The sequence below is a fragment of the Convolutriloba macropyga genome, chromosome 6, assembly GCF_964194025.1.
Source record: "Convolutriloba macropyga chromosome 6, txConMacr16.3, whole genome shotgun sequence".
NCBI classification, from domain to species: Eukaryota; Metazoa; Xenacoelomorpha; order Acoela; family Convolutidae; genus Convolutriloba; species Convolutriloba macropyga.
Window position 1 is genome coordinate 34944784 of NC_134473.1, and position 20462 is coordinate 34965245.

A 20462-nucleotide genomic window follows, 5' to 3' on the forward strand; every position below is an offset into this window, starting at 1 on the left:
AATCGACGACGCTCAAAAAACTAGGTAAAAAACATTCAGCGATAAATTAATGAAGCTTGTTAAAATTCATCCCACAGAAGCCTCTTATTAGGGACCTTTACTGCACATATGAGTTCCTTTGACCTTAAACAAATTCAAACTAAACTTAAGTTTTAAAGTGCAAAAGTCATTTTATTGAGTGAGGTAAGTCACGTATGATCAAAATCTAATCACACAAATAACCTAAAAACTTTTGCTCAAGCGAGTGAGAAATGACGTCACGCGCGCAAATGCCGTTAGTGAGAGGAAGAAGTCATTCAGAAAATTTGACTTTTTCAGCTTTGCTGTGTGAACAAATGTAAAACGAAAAAAGAGCGTCAGACGACGAAACAAAAAAAACATAGCAGGACCAGTCCTGACGCACAATTCAAAGAATTTTCATTGACTAAAAAGAAAACTAGACCTTGAACGGACTATGAATGGACTGGGAAAACCATTTAGAAAAAAATCCGATCCAAAAACTCGAAAAAACAGTAAAAATCAAAGTGAAATTGCCGCATGTGAACAAAAAACCACTAGCGAGAAAGCGAATTTTTGTTCAAACACCGTTTTCTCACTCTACTTTAAATTTAGAGCGAAAAAATTTCACGCCGCAAAAGCACTCGCTTTTTCGCTCCACTTCCTGTTTCGGCGTGACCAAAATCACTACTCCAATTTGACTTCAAAAATCATGAAAATGTGTGAACAGATCTTAAAAAAAAACATAGCCGGAAGAATTCCGGAAACGACTCGAAGGAAAAAACGAACGCCCCTAACAAACATAAAACTTAGTCTACTGATTGACCACAATAACTAACATAATGCTTATCCTATTGAATAACACTTGTCACTTTAAAACGAAAAAAAAGAAAAAGAACAATGAAAAAATAACTGACCAGAAAAGACGATAAAGCACGTGATAAAAATTTTACATTGAGTTGCAAGTTTAAAAACAACTTTTGGCGAAAACCCGTGAAATTGGTTTAGTTTAATTTTGTTGAATCACTGCTATTTGAGACAAAAACCAAACACAAATTTCAAGTAGAATAAACGAAGGTAAAAAAAAGGAAATGAAAAAAAAAACCAAAAATATTTTCTGTAAAGAAACAAAAAAAATTGGCCACAAATAATGAATCAAATACCATTATGCTGAAATCAAATCATTATTTCAAAAAACTTTTAATACTACATCTGGTCAAGTGTCCATCAATCCAAATCATTGTTTATTTATATGAGTAAAAACGAAGAACGAAAAAATAGAAAAAAAGTTAGTGTTTAAGAAAAGTTAGTGATATTTGTCATTGGAAAGTGCATTAAATATATTTCAACAAAACCTCTAGAAAAGCTCCTATCAAAAGCTAGACCACTAAAAACTAGCAAAAAGCAGACAATCAGAAGAACTCAGCAAAAATTCCAAAAAAAACACGAAAATTTGCGGAACTCTTCATAAAAGTTACTCAATTATCTTTAACAAAATGATTCAAAACTGAAATCAAAATCATCAACACGCATCAAGGACAACTAATTTGGACTATAGGCATCCCCAAATGCTATAAAAAATTGAAGAACACAAAGGGCAGTTAAAAAAAAATTGAAAAAAAAATCATAGAAAAAATTGAGCTTTTTTTAAATTTCACGGGAGCACATAGACCCAAAAAACGTTAATTGGAGCGAATTAGTACTGGAAGACTTCGAAAACAATAGGAAAGTCGAATAGGCTGAAAATTTTTTCTAAGTTTAGAAAAAAAACGAACAGCAAAAAATTAAGAAAAATAATTCAAAATTTTTCAGTTTATTGTCATTTTTCTAAACAAAAAAATCGTTTCCAACCTAAGAGAATGTAATCACTTGGTATCTAAAAACTCAGTTACTAACATGCGTCTATTCAAAGCCATTACAAAGCATTATAACAAAACAAAACGCAAAAAATTGCTAAAATTCGCCTAAAATTCAACAAAATAGCTGAAAAACCAGCAAAATGGTATAAAAATCTTATTAATGACCAAAAACTTGCGAATCACTATTAAAACAACCCTAAGCATCACACAATATCATAATCAGACCTCTAAACCAAAAAAATAACAAAAAACGGTTTTAAAAAGCCGCATGTGAACAAAAAAATTTCGCTCGCTTAGAGAAAATTTTTTCACACATCAATTTATCAACAGCGGTATGAACAAAAACCACTCTCTTTTCGCTCCACTCTTCAATTTTGTTCAGCACAAAAACCACTCCAAATTTTTTCACGCGTTTCATTTCCCGCTTTAAAAATCACTCCAATAAAATTGATTAAAAAAAAAAGGACTTCTCCAATACTCCTCTTCGAGTCGTAAAAAGACAGCGCCCCAATACAATTCAAATTCTTTGAATTGTAAAAAACCAAGAGCACCGCAATATAGCTTCGCTCAGCTTACAGCTTCGCAGCTATAAAAAACAATCAAAAGCGGCTTTGAATTTGTAAACTCTGTATTTATAAACTTCTCTATCAGCTCCAAGTATCTTACGTCAACAGCAGACAATTTGATATACATTTTTCATAAATTTCTGTCATCTCTCGGGCTGTTTAACAATCAAAAACTCACCTTTTGAAACAGCAGCACCCTCTGCCTGTTGTTGTTGTTGATGTTGCATATAGCTGACCCTTTCCAAAGTCCCCCTGTTCTTGTTCAGAACTCCACTTGCTACACTTCTAATATTAGGTCCTGATGTCATCATGACACCTCCATTATGATGATTTGGGTTTGCAGATGTCAAGTTCAAGTGAGCTGCGGTGTTATCTTGGGAAGAACTGTTATCGATCCAGGTGTATCCTCGGTTGTACGTGGATAACATAGGAGAACCCCCATTGTGGCTATTGGCAATGTTGGGATTTGATTGCGGTACAGGGGAGTGAACGGGAACCGTTTGGGGGGAATGATGGTAAGCCTAAAAGTACACATGAAAGAGCTTTCGGGGGAATATTTTCTAATGGTAATTTATTCGATCAACTTGGTTACAGTCAGGTCAACTACAGGCAAAATTAGGATTAGCACTCCAGAATTCAAAACTATCGTTTAAATTGGACGTTGATTACGCCCGATTATTGTTCATGCTCTTGTTTGACGGAGAAAACTCGACTTGTTCTCTGTAACTACTGTCAGCTGAATTTGAAAGGAAATATCGCAGCCCTTTCGAAGTAAAAATTTTTTAAAATGGAAAAAAATCAAAATACCCGGCCTCAACACTGGGTGATACTGAATATTGAAAGGCAGGGAATCGAGAGCAAAAAAGAGAACAATATTATAAATTTTCGAAGCATGTAAAGAAAAATAAGCATTAGTTTGTTACAATTAACAAATAAGGGAAACGGAAGAGTCCATCTTCAGTTTTGTGTAGATATCATTATCAATTTCAGTTTTGTGTAGATATCATTATCGAATGTAGACCTTTTCTCGAAATGAAACAAAAATTGCGTCTATTTAACTTTCAAAACTTCAGAAAAGCAGAGCATAAATTTCGCGCCGTTGTAAATGCCTCTAAACCTCGCATTCATATAGAATACAGTCAAGGTATAAGATGGCGAAAACTTAATTCTGCAAAAAAGTGAAGTTAACTGTCTTATTACAGTCTTTAATATCACTATAGCTCCACCGGTGTCAGGACAATTTACCCAATTCAATTTTTCCCAATGCCATTATACCCAACCTGCCATTTTACCCAATGCAAACTTTAATTTACCCTATTTTTAAAAATACCGAAGACTCTTTAGACGACTATATAATTAAATGGCCCGTGGGACCTGATAAGAAATTATCACAACCGAACATGGGATTCTATTGTCTCCACAAACAATTTACAACATCCTTGCAATAGAGACCACTCATTTGTAATCGGACAATTGAACGAAAAGATCAAAGAGCATCGGATAAGTTGACATTGGGTAAAATGTCAGGCTGGGTAAAATGGATTTGGGTAATTTATCATGTAACCAGCCTAAACATAAGTTTATCAGTTGATTAAATTCCGACATTTTGTCATTTATTAGGATTTTAAACAAAGTTGAGCAGGTATTAAAACTCACCGGGAAAAAATCAATAGAAGTTGCCATTTTGTCAATATAAAACAATCCAGTTCTTTGACGAGTAACTCTTTTGTAAATATTGTTACGTTTGTCAAAACCGCCTGCGTGTGACATTTCTAACTCAACAGATTTATCCGATTAAAACATGTGCCAATGTTGAGCACAATTTATAATCTTTCCAACAAGAAAGTCGACGTGCGAAAAACCAAACGCTATTGTTTCATTTTTCCTTCCATTGCTGTTCAGTGCAGAACAAATAAGTGAGGAAAACAGGGAAAGTTAATCACTTGTGATTACTGTTCAACACAGGTAAATTAAATGTTTATGACTACGCAAATATCCATCTTTTTTCCTGCATTCGAAAATCACGCTCTGCGGAATAAAATTAAGTGCCACGTTTTGCTGCAAATTTACAAAAAAAATAGATTTAATAATTAGCTTATTTAGCAGAACTGTTTGATCAAACTTTCACAAATAACAATTTTGTACATTTTGATGAATAAGAACAGTTCTGAAGAGCTTTCGATGTCAGCGTTTAATTTGATCAAAGCTAACACCTGTGGTTTTTGATAATTGAACTCTATTAGTCTATTCGTTTCTTCACTCCGTTCACCTGAAAGCTTTAAAACAAACATTGCTTCATACGAACCAGGAATGAATTCCTCTTACAAGGTTTACAAGAGTGGCGAAAAAATATTTTCATCTGAAGCTTTGAGGGGACAGCCCATAGAGTTACTGGATGTCTTGCCCAATGAGTGCGGAGCTCAAATTATGCTTTTAATTGTAAGTTTGACGAACGGTTAAAAAAGAATAAAAACGAGAACGGGTGATTTTATCTCAGGATTTTGAATATGGAACACCGAGAGTGACTCCATAAATGATTTGAACTGAACTGGAAACAAAACAATAATTTGTTTGAACCCAATAAACGGCTTTAGAAGTTTCGAAAAAAACTGCTTTTAGTACGCTGTAAACAAATTAACTAGATTGCAGCCATATTCGTGAACTTTTTTACGGAGTATAATTTTCTTGTTAAATCGGAGGGAAAGCCATAAATTGAGGTAAAAACGAAGATGTTCACAATGACCACAAATTGTTCTCTGTCTAACCTTGTCCCGGTTTTTCACACCCACGGCAGAGTACATGTCGTGCAAGGAATGCACTGTCACATAACTCACCTAAACATCATATCACTCGTTCACTAAGCAGCAACAAAACATTCTGCTCCTGTAGAAGTTTAAACGTTAAGGATCGTTAATTTGTTATTGTTTCATTCGAACAAGTAAATTCATAATCATAAGCAAAAGGTTAAATACATGCCAATTTATATCAATAAAATCAGATAGGATCATTCAAAAATGTCAATTGAAGTGATAACTCGGTTTCACGAAGCTTCAAATTTATTAAACAATTCAAATATTAAAAATAACTCCGAATATTAATAACCATAGCTGGCAGATCGCTAGAAAATAGCCGCAGTAGCATCGTAGATCTGCAGTCTCAAAAAACAGCAAAAAAGACAGACCAAAAAAATTCGACTTTTCATTGAAGGCTGATATTTTATGTTTTTATTAAATGTATAAGTTATTGCTGCCTCTATTAGCTGCTCTCAAATAACCTTCATTTAGAGAATGAAGGTTATTTGAGAGCAGCTATCTCTTTGAATTAAGGTAAATAAAAGTTAATTTCAAAGTGAGGAAGTCATTTTTGAGAGTGAGGTAAGTCAATAAAGACCAAAAACTTAAGCAGATTTGAAGTGGTTGTGACGTCATATGGTTGTAACAAAAATCGCGACGACGAAATAAAAAACACAGCAGGACAAGTCTTGACGTAATTCAAAGAATTAAATTGACTAAACAAAAAACTAGACCTAGAACATACTATGTATGGATTGGGAAAACCATTTAGAAAAAATCCAATCCAAAAAATTGAAAAAAAAAAACAGTAAAAACCAATGTGAAATTGGCGCATGTGAACAAAAAACCACTAGCAAGAAAGCGAACTTTTGTTCAAACACCGTTTTCTCACTCTACTTCAAAATTAGAGCAAAAAAATTTCACGCCGCAAAACCACTCGCTTTTTCACTCCACTTCCTGTTTCGGCGTGACCAAAATCACTACTCCAATTTGACTTCAAAAATCATGAAAATGTGTAAACAGATCTTAAAAAAAAGACAGCGCCCCAATACAATTCAAATTCTTTGGATTGTAAAAAACGGAGAGAAGGTCAATAATAGCCCCAGCTATCGCTGTGCGACTATTAAAAATAATATTAAAAATGTTTAAAACAAACCGCTTCTTCAAATCGCGAAAAATTAGATATATAATTGAAGATAGACTTGATTCGGTCTCACTCCTGCAGCAAGAGCGATTTAGTCAGAAACTGATGATCAACATTAAGGATTAATTGTGGTCGCGACAATCGATCGCTTTGCCACAAAATGTCGAATCAAAGGATACTGAGGCATTTCAAATGTATCACCTTTTCAACCTTTTTCCATTTTCCAAATATATCCAAATATATACAGTAATCATTATATGTACAGAAAGCGCTAATTTCAAAAATGTAAACCAATTTTCTTCGCAGATAAGCACAGGTGTTCAATTCTATTTAATCTTTACAAGAAAATGAAACAATATTATACATCGAAGGTAAATAAGACGAAGTCAGCATTTCAGTTTCAGCTAGAATTGGACTAGAAGACAATCAACCAACAGTCAATCCAAGTTGTCCGAAATTCAGCTGAAAAGTACAGAAAACTGAAGACGAGCAGAGCTATGGATATTGAGTAAACACTTTATCTACAAAAAGTTCTGTGGCAATTGTCTCAGCTGTCCGTGCAAATGGTAGATGCATCCTATAAGCAGACATCCTATCCTCAATTCGGAAAGATGCTAACCTATACGTTACTAAGAAGACGCTTGATCTCAAAAACAAGACTTTTCCTCTTTTATATCTTTCATTTAAATTGAATTCTCACTATCAGATTTATTTACAAATAACTTTTGTGCCCAATAAAACGAAGAAATTGTGCATTAATATTCTCAATACTGTCTCAATTTTTATCATTAAAACTCTACGTTCTGTATTTGATTTGATCCCTGTAAAACAATTTAAATATTTTCAACAGGGGAACTTATTCGAATTATACATTTTTCGATTCTCATTTGTCCTGCCCGTGTCGGTTGATCTTGGTCTAAAATTAATGTAGGCATGATAAATTATATAATTTACGTATAATTTATAGGTTAAATAACGCCACTGAGTGGATATTCGCTATTTCGGATTCCTTCCAGTTGTACGTCTTAAGAAAGCACTAGGTAATTTTCAAACGCAGATTGCCAAAAAATAACCGCGATAACCTAGTAGATATACAGTTGCAAAACGATAATAAAAAAACCGCAGAGACTGCCTTACATTAACTGCTGAGCTGTTATATTTTTATAAGGAATTTGCATAACTTAATGCTGCTTCTATTAGCTTCTCTCAAATAACTTGAATTGACCTCGAATGTTTCCTGTATTATTTTTCATCGTCAAAGAAAAATAAAGCACCTTCAGATGGGTTTTAGAATGATGGGAATCCATGACAACATGCGCGTTTGCGCGAGTTAGAGCGAAATCGACAGCTCTGTATAAGAAATTATCTTGCAGTTTTCTTTTTAATCAGGGCAAAAATTGGCTTCGACCATTATCAAGTGGATTGTACTGAACATGGACAAGGTTTTTATCATTAAGATGTTATTTGCTGTTCAAAATTCTGCTTGGCATCTGCAAGGACTCTGAAATGAAGCATAGAGATAGGAACTATTTCACTTTTAAAAAGCTTGTCTGGTACATTGTATTTGAAATCATTCCAAGCTCAGCCAGATCAACACTAGGACACCCAAACTATGATCCATAAAACAGATTTGATAAACGGACAGACTTGTATATGGTTTGAAGCCGTCCAGTTGTTTAGCAATTCAATTTCATTTAAGATATTTGTTGATCCGATACCTTATTCTCTGCCTTAATTTACTCGATAAACTATTTCACCTCCAATATGAAGGAAACAGTTCTGCTAGCATTTATTAATTGACAGAAAATGAGTTTTAGAAACATCGAAGCGCATCGAATTTTTTGTGGCCCAAGTTGAATAAACTTGTAACATCACTTTGCAGTAATGTCAAATTATTGCTCTAGGCTTTGCCATCGTCGCTAAAAATATAAACACTTGAAACCCCCGCAGAAAGTATATCATTCAGACAACAAGAAAACATTGCTCTCGAACGACTGTCGGGACAATGAATGGGAGTAAAAACCTCCAACAAGGCTGCAATTGGAACCCCCATCGTAAACATTTACCACTAAGCTACAAGGACTGTGTTCGGTAATCGCTCACAAACGCTTTCACTTTATCAACCGACTTAATTACTGTATGAGCTCAATTTCAAATTCAAGAAGTCAAGCGTGAAAAGTCACTCGACAAGTGCAATAGAAAAACATAGCCGGAAGAATTCCGGAAACGACTCGAAGTAAAAATCTGAATCTGACAAAGTAAAAATTCACACTAATCAGATGCATCACCAGCATATTACCAATCACCAATCGACAGATAGCGTAACCAATTCACAAAGAAAAGACTGGAGAACTGGAAACTTGACAAAGGAGAAAATCAAAAAAAAAATTTCTCTAAAAGTCCAAATAAAATTCTCTACAAAAAGATAACATGCAGTTTCCCATCCATAACTAATAGAAATCAATTAGTTATATTTTTGGCTAGATCAATCGCCCACCTAGTACTTGCAGAGAAATGTTAAACAACAAACTAAAAAAGACTATTAAATCTTAAACGAATTAGAATTTTGTATAATTTGTTTAAATGAAAACTGCCCTCCTGCTAAGCCTTCAAGTGCAAATTCATAGTATCGACACCTACAAAATGCTTCTTATTGAGAAAAAGTTGCCAACAAAAAACATTAAATTGGAAGAAGTAGGGAAAAAAACTTGGAAAAAAGACAAAAATTGGCCAAAATTTGCTCTGACTTACTCGAATTTCTTTAACAAAAACAACTCGAAACTAATATCAATCAAAATGAGAAAAAATCCAAAAGAACTAAAACAGCTGACTTCCACTATAAAACTCCCCAAATGATATCAAAGGTTGAAAAAGAATAGAAAGGACATTTAAAACCAAATTGAACAAAAAAAAAACGAGAAAAAGTAAGGTGTTTTTTTAAATTTTACAAGAAAAAAGCCGAATAAAATTATTTTGATCAAATAGAGCAATGAAGTGATCGCGAAACAATGGACAAGTCATAACAAGCTAAGAAAATGTCTACGATTGCAAAAAAAAAAACGAAAAAAAGCAAAAAATTTCAAAAAATGGTTGAAAAATTTTCAATTTTTCTGTCATTTTTCTTCAGAAAAAAATGTTTTATACCAGCAAAATTGTAATCAATTTGTATCCCTGATATTCCTTGAGTAACGAGCTTCTATGCAAATTGCACTTAAAGCAGTAAAACAAAACAAAAGGCCGAAATACAATGAATTTCGTCGAAAAATCAGCAAAACTGATCAAAAACCTCCAAATTTGCATAAAACTCAAATTAACTACTTGAAACCTTTCATTCCTATCAGAACGAGCCCAAATCCAATACAAAATCATAATCAAACCTCAAAAACAAGAAAAGTTTCAAAAAAACTGCTTTTAAAAGCCGCACGTGAACAAAAAAATTTCGCTCGCTCAGAGAAAATTTTTTCACACATCAATTTCTCGCTCTCTCAAAAACAGCGGTATGAACAAAAAACCACTCTCGTTTCGCTCCGCTCTTCACTTTTGTTCAGCAACCAAATCACTCGAAATTTTTTCACGCGTTTCATTTCCCGCTTCAAAATTCACTCCAATAAAATTGATTAAAAAAAAAAAAGACTTCTCCAATACTCCTCTTCGAGTCGTAAAAAAAGTTCTGGCTGCAAATGGTCACGCAAAATTTTGCAAAAAAAACAGGTTTACAATAACTGCTTCAAACTTCGTTCGAGAGCAATTAAAAACGTAGAAAAAAGATGCATCATCACTGACACATTGATGCAAAGCTAAATGTCGTAACATATTTTCTACAATTTTGAAGCATGCCAATTTCTTGACTTGCACACCATTAAAATTTGGCTGAAGTCTAAAGAAACCAAAATACAATATCACCTTTATCTTGAGCTCCGTAAATTTCATCAAGATAATATGATTTGAGTCGATCGTCGATCGGTGCTGTAATATTGATCAAATGACAATTGAACTGATTGTCATTCCTAACAATATTCTTCAAAGCAACCAGTTTCCAGCATTCTTTGTTCACCTTCACAGCTGATTTTACAAATTGAGCGGATCCTTATGACGCTCGAATGCACAAGCGATGCTAAAAACTTCAAAAATTGCCAAAATAAAGTGTCAAAGTTGAATACAGTTAGTCCCATTTACACGTCCTAAATTTGACATTTAAAACAACTGATAGCGTGGTAACTTTACGGGACTGACTATAATCGAACGCCTCTTGTTTTGGTTTCGCCGCACACAGCTGCAGGGCAGGGCGCATTCGGTTCCAATCGTTCGATCTAAAATAATGTCCACTTGTTTCTGCACAAGTTGCAGCCAGAATGGCTGCCATGTGCAGACGCTGACTTCCAAAAAATTCGGTATTAACGCATTTCTACGTCAAGTTGAGGGGCCTACTCCAGGCCTAATCCAGACAACCCTGTGATGTCAACAAACTTGTTGAGTTGATTTGCTCATCCACAAATTCTGTAGCAGAACTCGCTTCTAGCGTTCTCAGTTCGTATTTTGGGTAAATTAAATATCTCACTACACCTTCCAGTGTTCATTGGGACATTCGGTAGGTTCAGATCATTTTTATCAAGCACAAGATTGCAAAGCAGAAGCACGTCACTCATTTGTCTGAGCATTGGTAGAGGCAATATTCAGCAAGCGAAGTTGATCGCCGTTGAGTGAATGTAATTGGTTCCCTGTTTCCAGTTATCCACTCATACACTTCTTTCCGAATCGTTCCAACAGGTAGAGTTCCGCGCGGCTCCATGATACGCAGTGGAAACCATATAAAAATAATGGTAAGATCAGAGACTTGAATAGACCTAGCTTTATCAAGATCTTCACCTTAATCATCACATTATTTTTCGATAAATAAAACACTTCGATGGGTTCTCAGCGGTTCCTCTACGAGCTTTCCATGTCAAGTTTGCCACAATGATGCCCAAATCTTCAAAACTTTCTGATTTGTACACTTGGTTCGTAAGCAACTTGAAAAAAAATTTTTTGACCTCTAAAATCAATGTTTCCAATGCCAAATGCCTTTTATTGATAGCTGATTTCACAAATTGAGCGGATCCTTATGACGCTCGAATGCACAAGCGATGCTAAAAACTGCAAAAATTGCCAAAATAAAGTGTCAAAGTTGAATACAGTTAGTCCCATTTACACGTCCTAAATTTGACATTTAAAACAACTGATAGCGTGGTAACTTTACGGGACTGACTATAATCGAACGCCTCTTGTTTTGGTTTCGCCGCACACAGCTGCAGGGCAGGGCGCATTCGGTTCCAATCGTTCGATCTAAAATAATGTCCACTTGTTTCTGCACAAGTTGCAGCCAGAATGGCTGCCATGTGCAGACGCTGACTTCCAAAAAATTCGGTATTAACGCATTTCTACGTCAAGTTGAGGGGCCTACTCCAGGCCTAATCCAGACAACCCTGTGATGTCAACAAACTTGTTGAGTTGATTTGCTCATCCACAAATTCTGTAGCAGAACTCGCTTCTAGCGTTCTCAGTTCGTATTTTGGGTAAATTAAATATCTCACTACACCTTCCAGTGTTCATTGGGACATTCGGTAGGTTCAGATCATTTTTATCAAGCACAAGATTGCAAAGCAGAAGCACGTCACTCATTTGTCTGAGCATTGGTAGAGGCAATATTCAGCAAGCGAAGTTGATCGCCGTTGAGTGAATGTAATTGGTTCCCTGTTTCCAGTTATCCACTCATACACTTCTTTCCGAATCGTTCCAACAGGTAGAGTTCCGCGCGGCTCCATGATACGCAGTGGAAACCATATAAAAATAATGGTAAGATCAGAGACTTGAATAGACCTAGCTTTATCAAGATCTTCACCTTAATCATCACATTATTTTTCGATAAATAAAACACTTCGATGGGTTCTCAGCGGTTCCTCTACGAGCTTTCCATGTCAAGTTTGCCACAATGATGCCCAAATCTTCAAAACTTTCTGATTTGTACACTTGGTTCGTAAGCAACTTGAAAAAAATTTTTTGACCTCTAAAATCAATGTTTCCAATGCCAAATGCCTTTTATTGACATCAACCAGTTTTTCAAATTCATCAGTTTTCCAATTTCTAATTTTGTCTTGTTCACGGCTAAAATTTTTAAGTCTGCGAAAGTGAACGGATCGGAAAATTTCAAGATCAAGGAGATCGTTAATGACAATGCAAAGAGCAACGAACCTAGAACGGAAATCTGAGTTACTCCATTAGTCACGTCTAATACATCGGAGCTCATATTGTTTACTCTTTCAAATTTGTTGGGTTATGGACTTTCGCAAGCGGAATAAAAAGCGTTTTTAACTAAGTAAAAGAATTAATTTCTCAAAAAATGAGAGAATAACAAAATGATATTTTTCAGTAGAATTTAGAGATTTACAGGAGAGATCTGATTATTAGATCAAGATGGTGATTTGAATTTGGGGATGAAAAAGGACTCAAAAATCAGCTGTATATACACCCATTATCAGTGTGAAGATACAAAACAAATCTTAGCACCGTGATTTATAGTGGGGGTAGCAAAAGTTACCCAATAAGGTTTGCTTCTGCAAATCAGTCGCAAAAGGGACCATAAATGGAATGCATTTGCACTTTTCTAAGAATTCATTCACACTTCCGGATATATCATCATCATTTAATACATGCTGGGAAGATTTTACATCAATTAATCTAACTCTAATAATAGTTATCTAGACTCACCAATTTGAACCGAATATTGATTCTAAGCACCATTTCTCGACGATTCATTTATATAATTTCTTTGATCGAAGTCATATTGCTTGTCTTTCTAATCTGGTAAGTCAAACTTTCTTTCTAATTCTCACTAAGTTTAAGACTATAGTTTGATCGATATTCTAACACTATTAGTTTCTGTTTTCAAGATAGCTGATGAGGACTTCCAGCAGGCAGCGTCCAACTCCTATTTTTGCCACTTTAGTCGTTAATTCGAATTGCACTACTTTGTCAAATGCTTTTGAAATATCTGTGTAGACGGCTACTATTTCTGAATGAGAATCAATGTCCAGTGACAAGTAAATCTTCAGGGTACAGCAACATGTTGGACCCCTTGCCACTGACTCATGTTTGCCTCCATCTCTTTGTCTCTTGCATGCCCTGTCTAGGTGACCCTTCTCACCACACTTGCTGCATTGTGCTGTCTCCTTCTTCCTGCAGTCCTTGGCAAAGTGTCCAGGGATCCCACACACAAAGCAGTTTCCCTTCATGGGTCCCTTCTTGAAGTCAAGCTTCACTGCCAGTGCCACTGAACCACTTTTTCCTTGGTGTCTCTGCACCGTGCTCTCATGAAAGTTCTGCACCCTTTTCCTCAACTCTGAAATTCGTTGCCGGGTTGAAGCTTTCCTGTATAACAAAACTTTCATACCTCATTGGCAGACCATTGAGGACAAAGGCGTTGAAGAGAGTCTCTGAGACTGCTTCCCCTGCTTCTTGTAGCCTTGTGAGCAACTCCTGTCCTCTGATGAAGAAGCTGTCCAAATCCTCAGAATCCTCGAGCTGCAGTCGAGCAAGCTGTGCCACTAAAGTCACCCCTGTCGGCGTCTCCACACTCTGAAATCTCTCTCGCAAAAGCTTCCAAGCCTTTGCTCCATCTCCAATGCCATCATTTCCCACACAGTCATGTCTCATCAGCATGAGGGTTGTTGCATCTAGAGTCAGTGCCAGATGGCACCACACATTGTTCCGTTTCTCCTTGATGTCTGCAACTTCCTTCTCATATGCATCCTTCAGCATCTTGTGGTTCTTTTTCTCATCATTTGTTGCCCCATTGGCCAGCGGCGCAGGCTCATTGGGTTGTTCCTCTGTCCCCAGTAGTGATTTGTAGAGTCCCTTCGTCTGCATCATCGCCACAAATCTTGTGCTCCAGATTGGAAAGTCCTGTGCATTTCCTGTGTAGGTCAGCAGCTTCACTGTCTGTTGATCCTTTGGAGTTTGAGCAGGCAAAACAGTTGTGAAAAGTAAAGGTACTAAGCAGAAAAGGGTTATGACTGTCAACAACAATTTAGTTTTGTTTTGGAAATTAATTTTATGACTTAGAAAATTGCTGGGCCCATAACCTGCTGGGTTATGGACTTTCGCAAGCGGAATAAAAAGCGTTTTTAACTAAGTAAAAGAATTAATTTCTCAAAAAATGAGAGAATAACAAAATGATATTTTTCAGTAGAATTTAGAGATTTACAGGAGAGATCTGATTATTAGATCAAGATGGTGATTTGAATTGGGGGATGAAAAAGGACTCAAAAATCAGCTGTATATATACCCATTATCAGTGTGAAAAAGTCAAGATACAAAACTAATCTTAGCACCGTGATTTATAGTGGGGGTAGCAAAGGTTACCCAATAAGGTTTGCTTCTGCAAATCAGTCGCAAAGGGAACCATAAATGGAATGCATTTGCACTTTTCTAAGAATTCATTCACACTTCCGGAGATATCATCATCATTTAATACATGCTGGGAAGATTTTACATCAATTAATCTAACTCTAATAATAGTTATCTAGACTCACCAATTTGAACCGAATATTGATTCTAAGCACCATTTCTTGACGATTCATTTATATAATTTCTTTGATCGAAGTCATATTGCTTGTCTTTCTAATCTGGTAAGTCAAACTTTCTTTCTAATTCTCACTAAGTTTAAGACTATAGTTTGATCGATATTCTAACAAAATTAGTTTCTGTTTTCAAGATAGTTGATGAGGACTTCCAGCAGGCAACGTCCAACTCCTATTTTTGCCACTTTAGTCGTTAATTCGAATTGCACTACTTTGTCAAATGCTTTTGAAATATCTGTGTAGACGGCTACTATTTCTGAATGAGAATCAATGTCCAGTGACAAGTAAATCTTCAGGGAACAGCAAAATGTTGGTCATGACTCATCGCTTTTCCACAAAACAATGCTGATGCAAGGTGAGATATTTACTGAAGTGATTGTACAGAAGATTGCATATACATTTCCTCTTCATTATAAATGAGAGTGCCTGCTGCAACTTTCCAGAGCTCGGGAGTTTTCAAACGTTATTCATCAATTGGCTTGAGATGCAAAGGTTTCCGGATGTTTTTGGCAGAAAGATGGCGGGAATCGATTTCAACCAGATTTGAATACATCCAAAGAGATCAAAATGCTACTAGTGAATTTCCTTGAAACGGAAAAACTAATATAGTTATACTTTTACGTCACTTGTACTGAACGTTTTCTTAGGTGAAAACACGGAATGGTAGAACTTATTTAGCACATTCACTTATGCAGTTTTATACTCCCGTACTCTGCCCTGATCAACAATTTTGGCAAGTGGGGATTTGCTCAAACACTTCAAGTGTTTGAAAATTGCATCAGTGTTTCTGGTCTTCAGCAACTTCTCTTGATACACGATTCACTCAAGTTCAGAATCTTTGACCACGAGGTTCTCAAACTCCATCATTTGCCTTTCATAATCGGTCGCTTTGTCCTCGCAGCTTTAAATCTTAGTTTTTTCATGAGAATCGAAGTAGTACTTGAGATCCGAAGGCAAGCTCTGTCGATGCCCCGTTCTCCCAAGGACATAAATTTCAATTGTACTGTGTCGTAGTACTGATAAAGTTCTTTTTATATACTGTTGATATTGCTACCGCGGATGAATTTAAAAAGAGTTTTGGAGATGGATTTTTCCTTCAACTGATGGCACATTAAAGAAAAATGAATCGACCTGTGATCCGAACTATCCTAAATTTCAGAGAAAACATGATCAGCCGGACACTTAGGAAACAGTAACTTGACGGAGTTGAAAGATCAAACATAACTGAATAACGTCGGGCAAATTGCTGGAAAACAACCGGCGAGCATTTTGCTTCCTTTAGCTTAATTGAAGGGCCTTGAAGTGAGCGCAACGGTTGGGGGTGCACCGGAGGGGGCTGATGGGCGTGGGGGTATGGAAACAGTTTTGCAACAGTGGGAGGGAGTCTTTGGCTGCACGGGGCCCTTACTGCCTGGAAGATGTGCAGGGGTGGGGATTGGGGGTGAAGTTAGGCTGATTTGGGGGAGGGAGGGTGATGTCTGATTGATGTGCCGGGGGGGGGGCAACCTCTAAGAACCGCCCTTCACACCATAAATATGAGTCCCCAACACAGTTTCTGTGAATCGCATACTTGGAGAAAAGTGAGCTGAAAGGCTCTAAGAGAACTTAATGCCCACTGGGCGTTATCTCTGTTTATCTCGTTTTTAAGGACGAAAAGTCAAAGGGTCAGACAAAAAAGCGGTCAAGCGAAAAATCGCATAAAAAAGACCAACAGTACTAATGTATAGCGTGTCCCATAAAGTTGAATTAAGCGAACGTTTCAAAAGCCACGGATTCGAGTTCAAAGGTCAAAGTTCAAATTTAAAACATGAAGATAAAATTGATGAATGAAAACTACATGGAGAAAACGTTGACAATCAAATGAGCACATTGATGCACTTTATGGGACAGACTCTAATTGCTGCAAACTTCGTTTGAGAGCAACTAAATATAAAACACGTACAGCGAAACAGATGAAATGCAGCGAAATGGAAGGAGCGTTGACATTCAAGAAGCGTTGAGCATATTGAAGGTCAATTAAATGTTCTTCAGGTTTTCGACGGTTCGATTGTCTCAATTTCATGGAACATACAATAAAAAGAATTTGTCGTTTATGTAATCACATGGCTTGACGTTCCTTGCCCTATTGTTCGTCGGGGCAATCTTTATAATACCCTTTCCTCCTGTCACAATTTCATATAATCCCAGATTATTCAATCAGTAGGAGCTATTTTTTATAAGGAAATGAGGGGCTACAATTCGAGAATTCTAAAAGCTTCTCTTCATAACTAGCTAACTCCAAGATCACTTGAGACTAAAAACTAAAAATAATTACATTATTTTCTTGGTTAGCAGTTGGACCTAGACGAGAGGAAACAGGTCTGCCGGCCGTTCTTCCACTTCCTCCATACCTAGGAGGACCAACAACTATTGCAGAAGATGCAGAGGGAGACTGAGCATGCGATCTGTTCGCACCATATTTTCCGCTGTTTGTGTGCATAACATCAATCCGCACTTTGTACCCAATTACATTATCGCCTTAAACAGCTTTCCCACTTACTCTTACAGCAACAATAAAAGAAACCGTCAGTAAAGAGAAAGCCCCTCCCCTTATAGGGGATTTGGTCAACTCGCTGGCGGCAAGTCAAAATCCAATATACATGTATAAATTCTCGCAGTACTCGAACGTCAAAGCATCAAATATTAATATAGCTTCGGAAGAATTACGAAAGGGTGTACGAATAGATCTAAACTCAAGATTTGCATAAGTAATATAATATCCGTACGGTTACTGTTTGGGTTGGGTTTTTTTCTTAAGCACTTTAAACCTCGAGATTACTGATGCAAATTCTCTGTCTAACAAGTTAATTTAATTATGAAGATGTAAATATTCAAACGGTTTAATACAGAGTTAGAATTATTGATTGGAAATACAAAAATTTTCAAAAGATGAGAATATAGCAGCCGCCCAAGCGCACTATGTATGATCTTTTGTAATTGAGCGTGGTACTTATTTAAAATACAAGGATTGAAGTTTAATTAATAAGTAGATAAAAGCAGAAGAGAATGGTTTCAAATAAATGAAGATCTAATTGAGTGATTAACTTTGAAGGTAGGTTTATTGTTCAATGAATGAGTTTTATCCTCAGTTTTGTCCGTACCCAATATCGGTTCTATCACCGTGGTAAATTAACCTAAGAAAACACTGATATGTCACAATTGTTAGCATTGCTCGAAGTCCGAGCTTTGTCTATTTCAATCTGTCGACACCTATCAAGATTGTGTCAGTCATTCATCAAGTAATAAATTAAAATTTAAACTAAATCTTTAACCTTGAAACCCAAGGTTTTTAGTACACCTCTTTTTACATACGTGTGACACTCACACTGCCCCCTCTCAATAAGAATAGAGTCTGTCACTCACTCATATAAAATCAAACAGATTTTACAGCTCTTGATGCATGAACGTTTTAAAGTACAAAAGGTTTGTACTTTTCATATAAAAAGTTTAGGTATCATTTTTCGTCATTCATTAGTTTCTCTGCCTCGTCCAGCCCGAAATTGTTGTACGCTTCTCGCGCCCCATCGTTCATCAGTATTTGGTATGCTCGATTAATGGTCTTGAAAAACTCCTGATCTCCACCAGCATCAGGGTGCGTCAACAAGCTCATTTTGTGGTAGTGTTTTTTGATCTGATCTTTTGAAGCAGAACATTTTACCAACAAATCTCATACAAGGTCGCAGGCCGATTCAATACATTTTTATTCCGAATCTCGAATAAACACTTTTCCGTGGCCTTCGTTTTGGCTTTCTCGTTCTTCAAAGAATGCTTTTGTCAATCAATTATAGTGTCTTTCCTTCGGCACTCACTCGCCAAGTACTGGTTATAGTTTTCCAACTGCTGAAGTTCTGACCTCAATTGGTCATTCTCTTTCTCCATTTTCTCCATGGCTTCGCTCTTTTTTATCAGTATTGACTTTTAGATCGGCCAACTCCTACTTAAGTAAGTCGACTGACTGCTCTTGTTCGGCATTTCTAGCTGCCGCCGCCTTTAGGTTATCTCCTAGTGCCTCACAATCGGCGCTCAGTTTTCCCAATGCTTCTCTTGTTGCATATGTGGCTTTGTCGCAATTTTTGTCTAGTTTTTGTCGAAGCTCGACAAGATCTTTTTGGAGTAAAGAGTTCGTGCTCTTCAATTTCTCTAACTGCACGCACTGGTTTTGCAGTTCCACTACAGTCTGCAGAGCTCGGAACCGAATATTAGCGGGTGCCAGAAGTTCTAGTGTAGACACCTTCCGAGTCCGTGACAGACAAGATTCCACACGGTACACTCCCGGGGAAATCTCCGAAATGACTTTCCACAACTCTGGCACATAGTACACATTTTCACCAATTTGTGGGGTCTCACTGCCTACTATGTTTAATAGAAACCATTTTTGCTTCTAAAGTTTCTCAATATTTTCAGTCTTGATCTCAAGACTTTTCCCATATTTTTATTAGTCTTGACCTCAAGACAACTCTCTTTCATTTTTTTTTCGGGTCATGAACTCAAGACAACTCATTTTAATTTTTTTTTGGTCTTGAACTCCAGACAAGTCAATTTCATTTTTTTTTCGTCCTGAACTCAAGACAAGTCATTTTCATTCATTTTTTGGTCCTGAACTCAAGACAAGTCATTTTCATTTTTTTTGGTCTTGAACTCAAGGCAACTTATTTTCATTTTTTTTACACAACCGACTCTTTCTCTTCAATCATTTTCTTTTGTTCTTGGTTTTTTTTAACAACCGACTCCTTCAAGTACTCTTTCTCTTCAATCATTTTCTTTTGTTCTCGGCGCTCATTAATTAATTTGAGGAGTTGATTATACATACGTGTTCCCGTTAGAGTGTCGAAATTCCGCAACAGTTGTCGCAAGGATGCTCCATTAATGACTAATCCTAAATAGATGAACAATTTAGGAAAATTTTTCACAACTTGGAATATGAGGTAGACTGTTAAGACTGACACAGCAATGTCCTTAGCTTTTAACCAAACGTATAAGTTTTCAGTTTTTAAGTTACAATAAATTGTTATTTCATTTGTTAGAAAAAAATTGTTTTTGCAACTGAGCGTTCCAAAGAATAAAATTTTCATTTTCATTTCAGTTTTACTCTCTGTAGTTTGTGTAACTGCCAACCTCGACTACTATAGTCGGTATTGTCTTGCTCTACGTCAAACGCAATAGTGTTAATGAAAGCTGTTCGTTCCTCATCTTCTGTTTTTATGCGCGAAAGACAGTCAGCGTGTGGGATTTTCTTTCTTGCTCTATGCTTGATGTCAAAATTAAATTGCCCAAGTTTCTCTATCCATCTTGCGACCAAACCGTCTGGTTCTTTAAAACTATAGATCCACATAGTCATAGAGCCCTGTAGTCTGTTATAATTAAAAAATGCTGACCAAGTAAATATATTTTAAAATAATGGGCAAATGGAACTATTGCGAATAATTCCCGCTTAGTTGCTGAGTAGTTTC

At 36.4% G+C, this 20462-nt stretch overlaps 1 protein-coding gene across 1 annotated transcript in view; it reads right to left on the minus strand.

The window, feature by feature from the left end:
- The window catches only part of LOC142341633 (uncharacterized), a 147884-nt gene extending 130347 nt beyond the window's left edge, over window positions 1-17537 (minus strand). The window contains exons 1-3 of the mRNA XM_075392740.1: window positions 17288-17537; window positions 5188-5256; window positions 2601-2943 (exon numbers count right to left, since the gene is read on the minus strand). Coding sequence (XP_075248855.1) covers window positions 2601-2943; window positions 5188-5256; window positions 17288-17452 — 577 coding nt within the window. The 5' untranslated portion in view covers window positions 17453-17537. The remainder of the gene's footprint in view (window positions 1-2600; window positions 2944-5187; window positions 5257-17287) is intronic.
- Between the last annotated feature and the right edge of the window lie 2925 nt (window positions 17538-20462).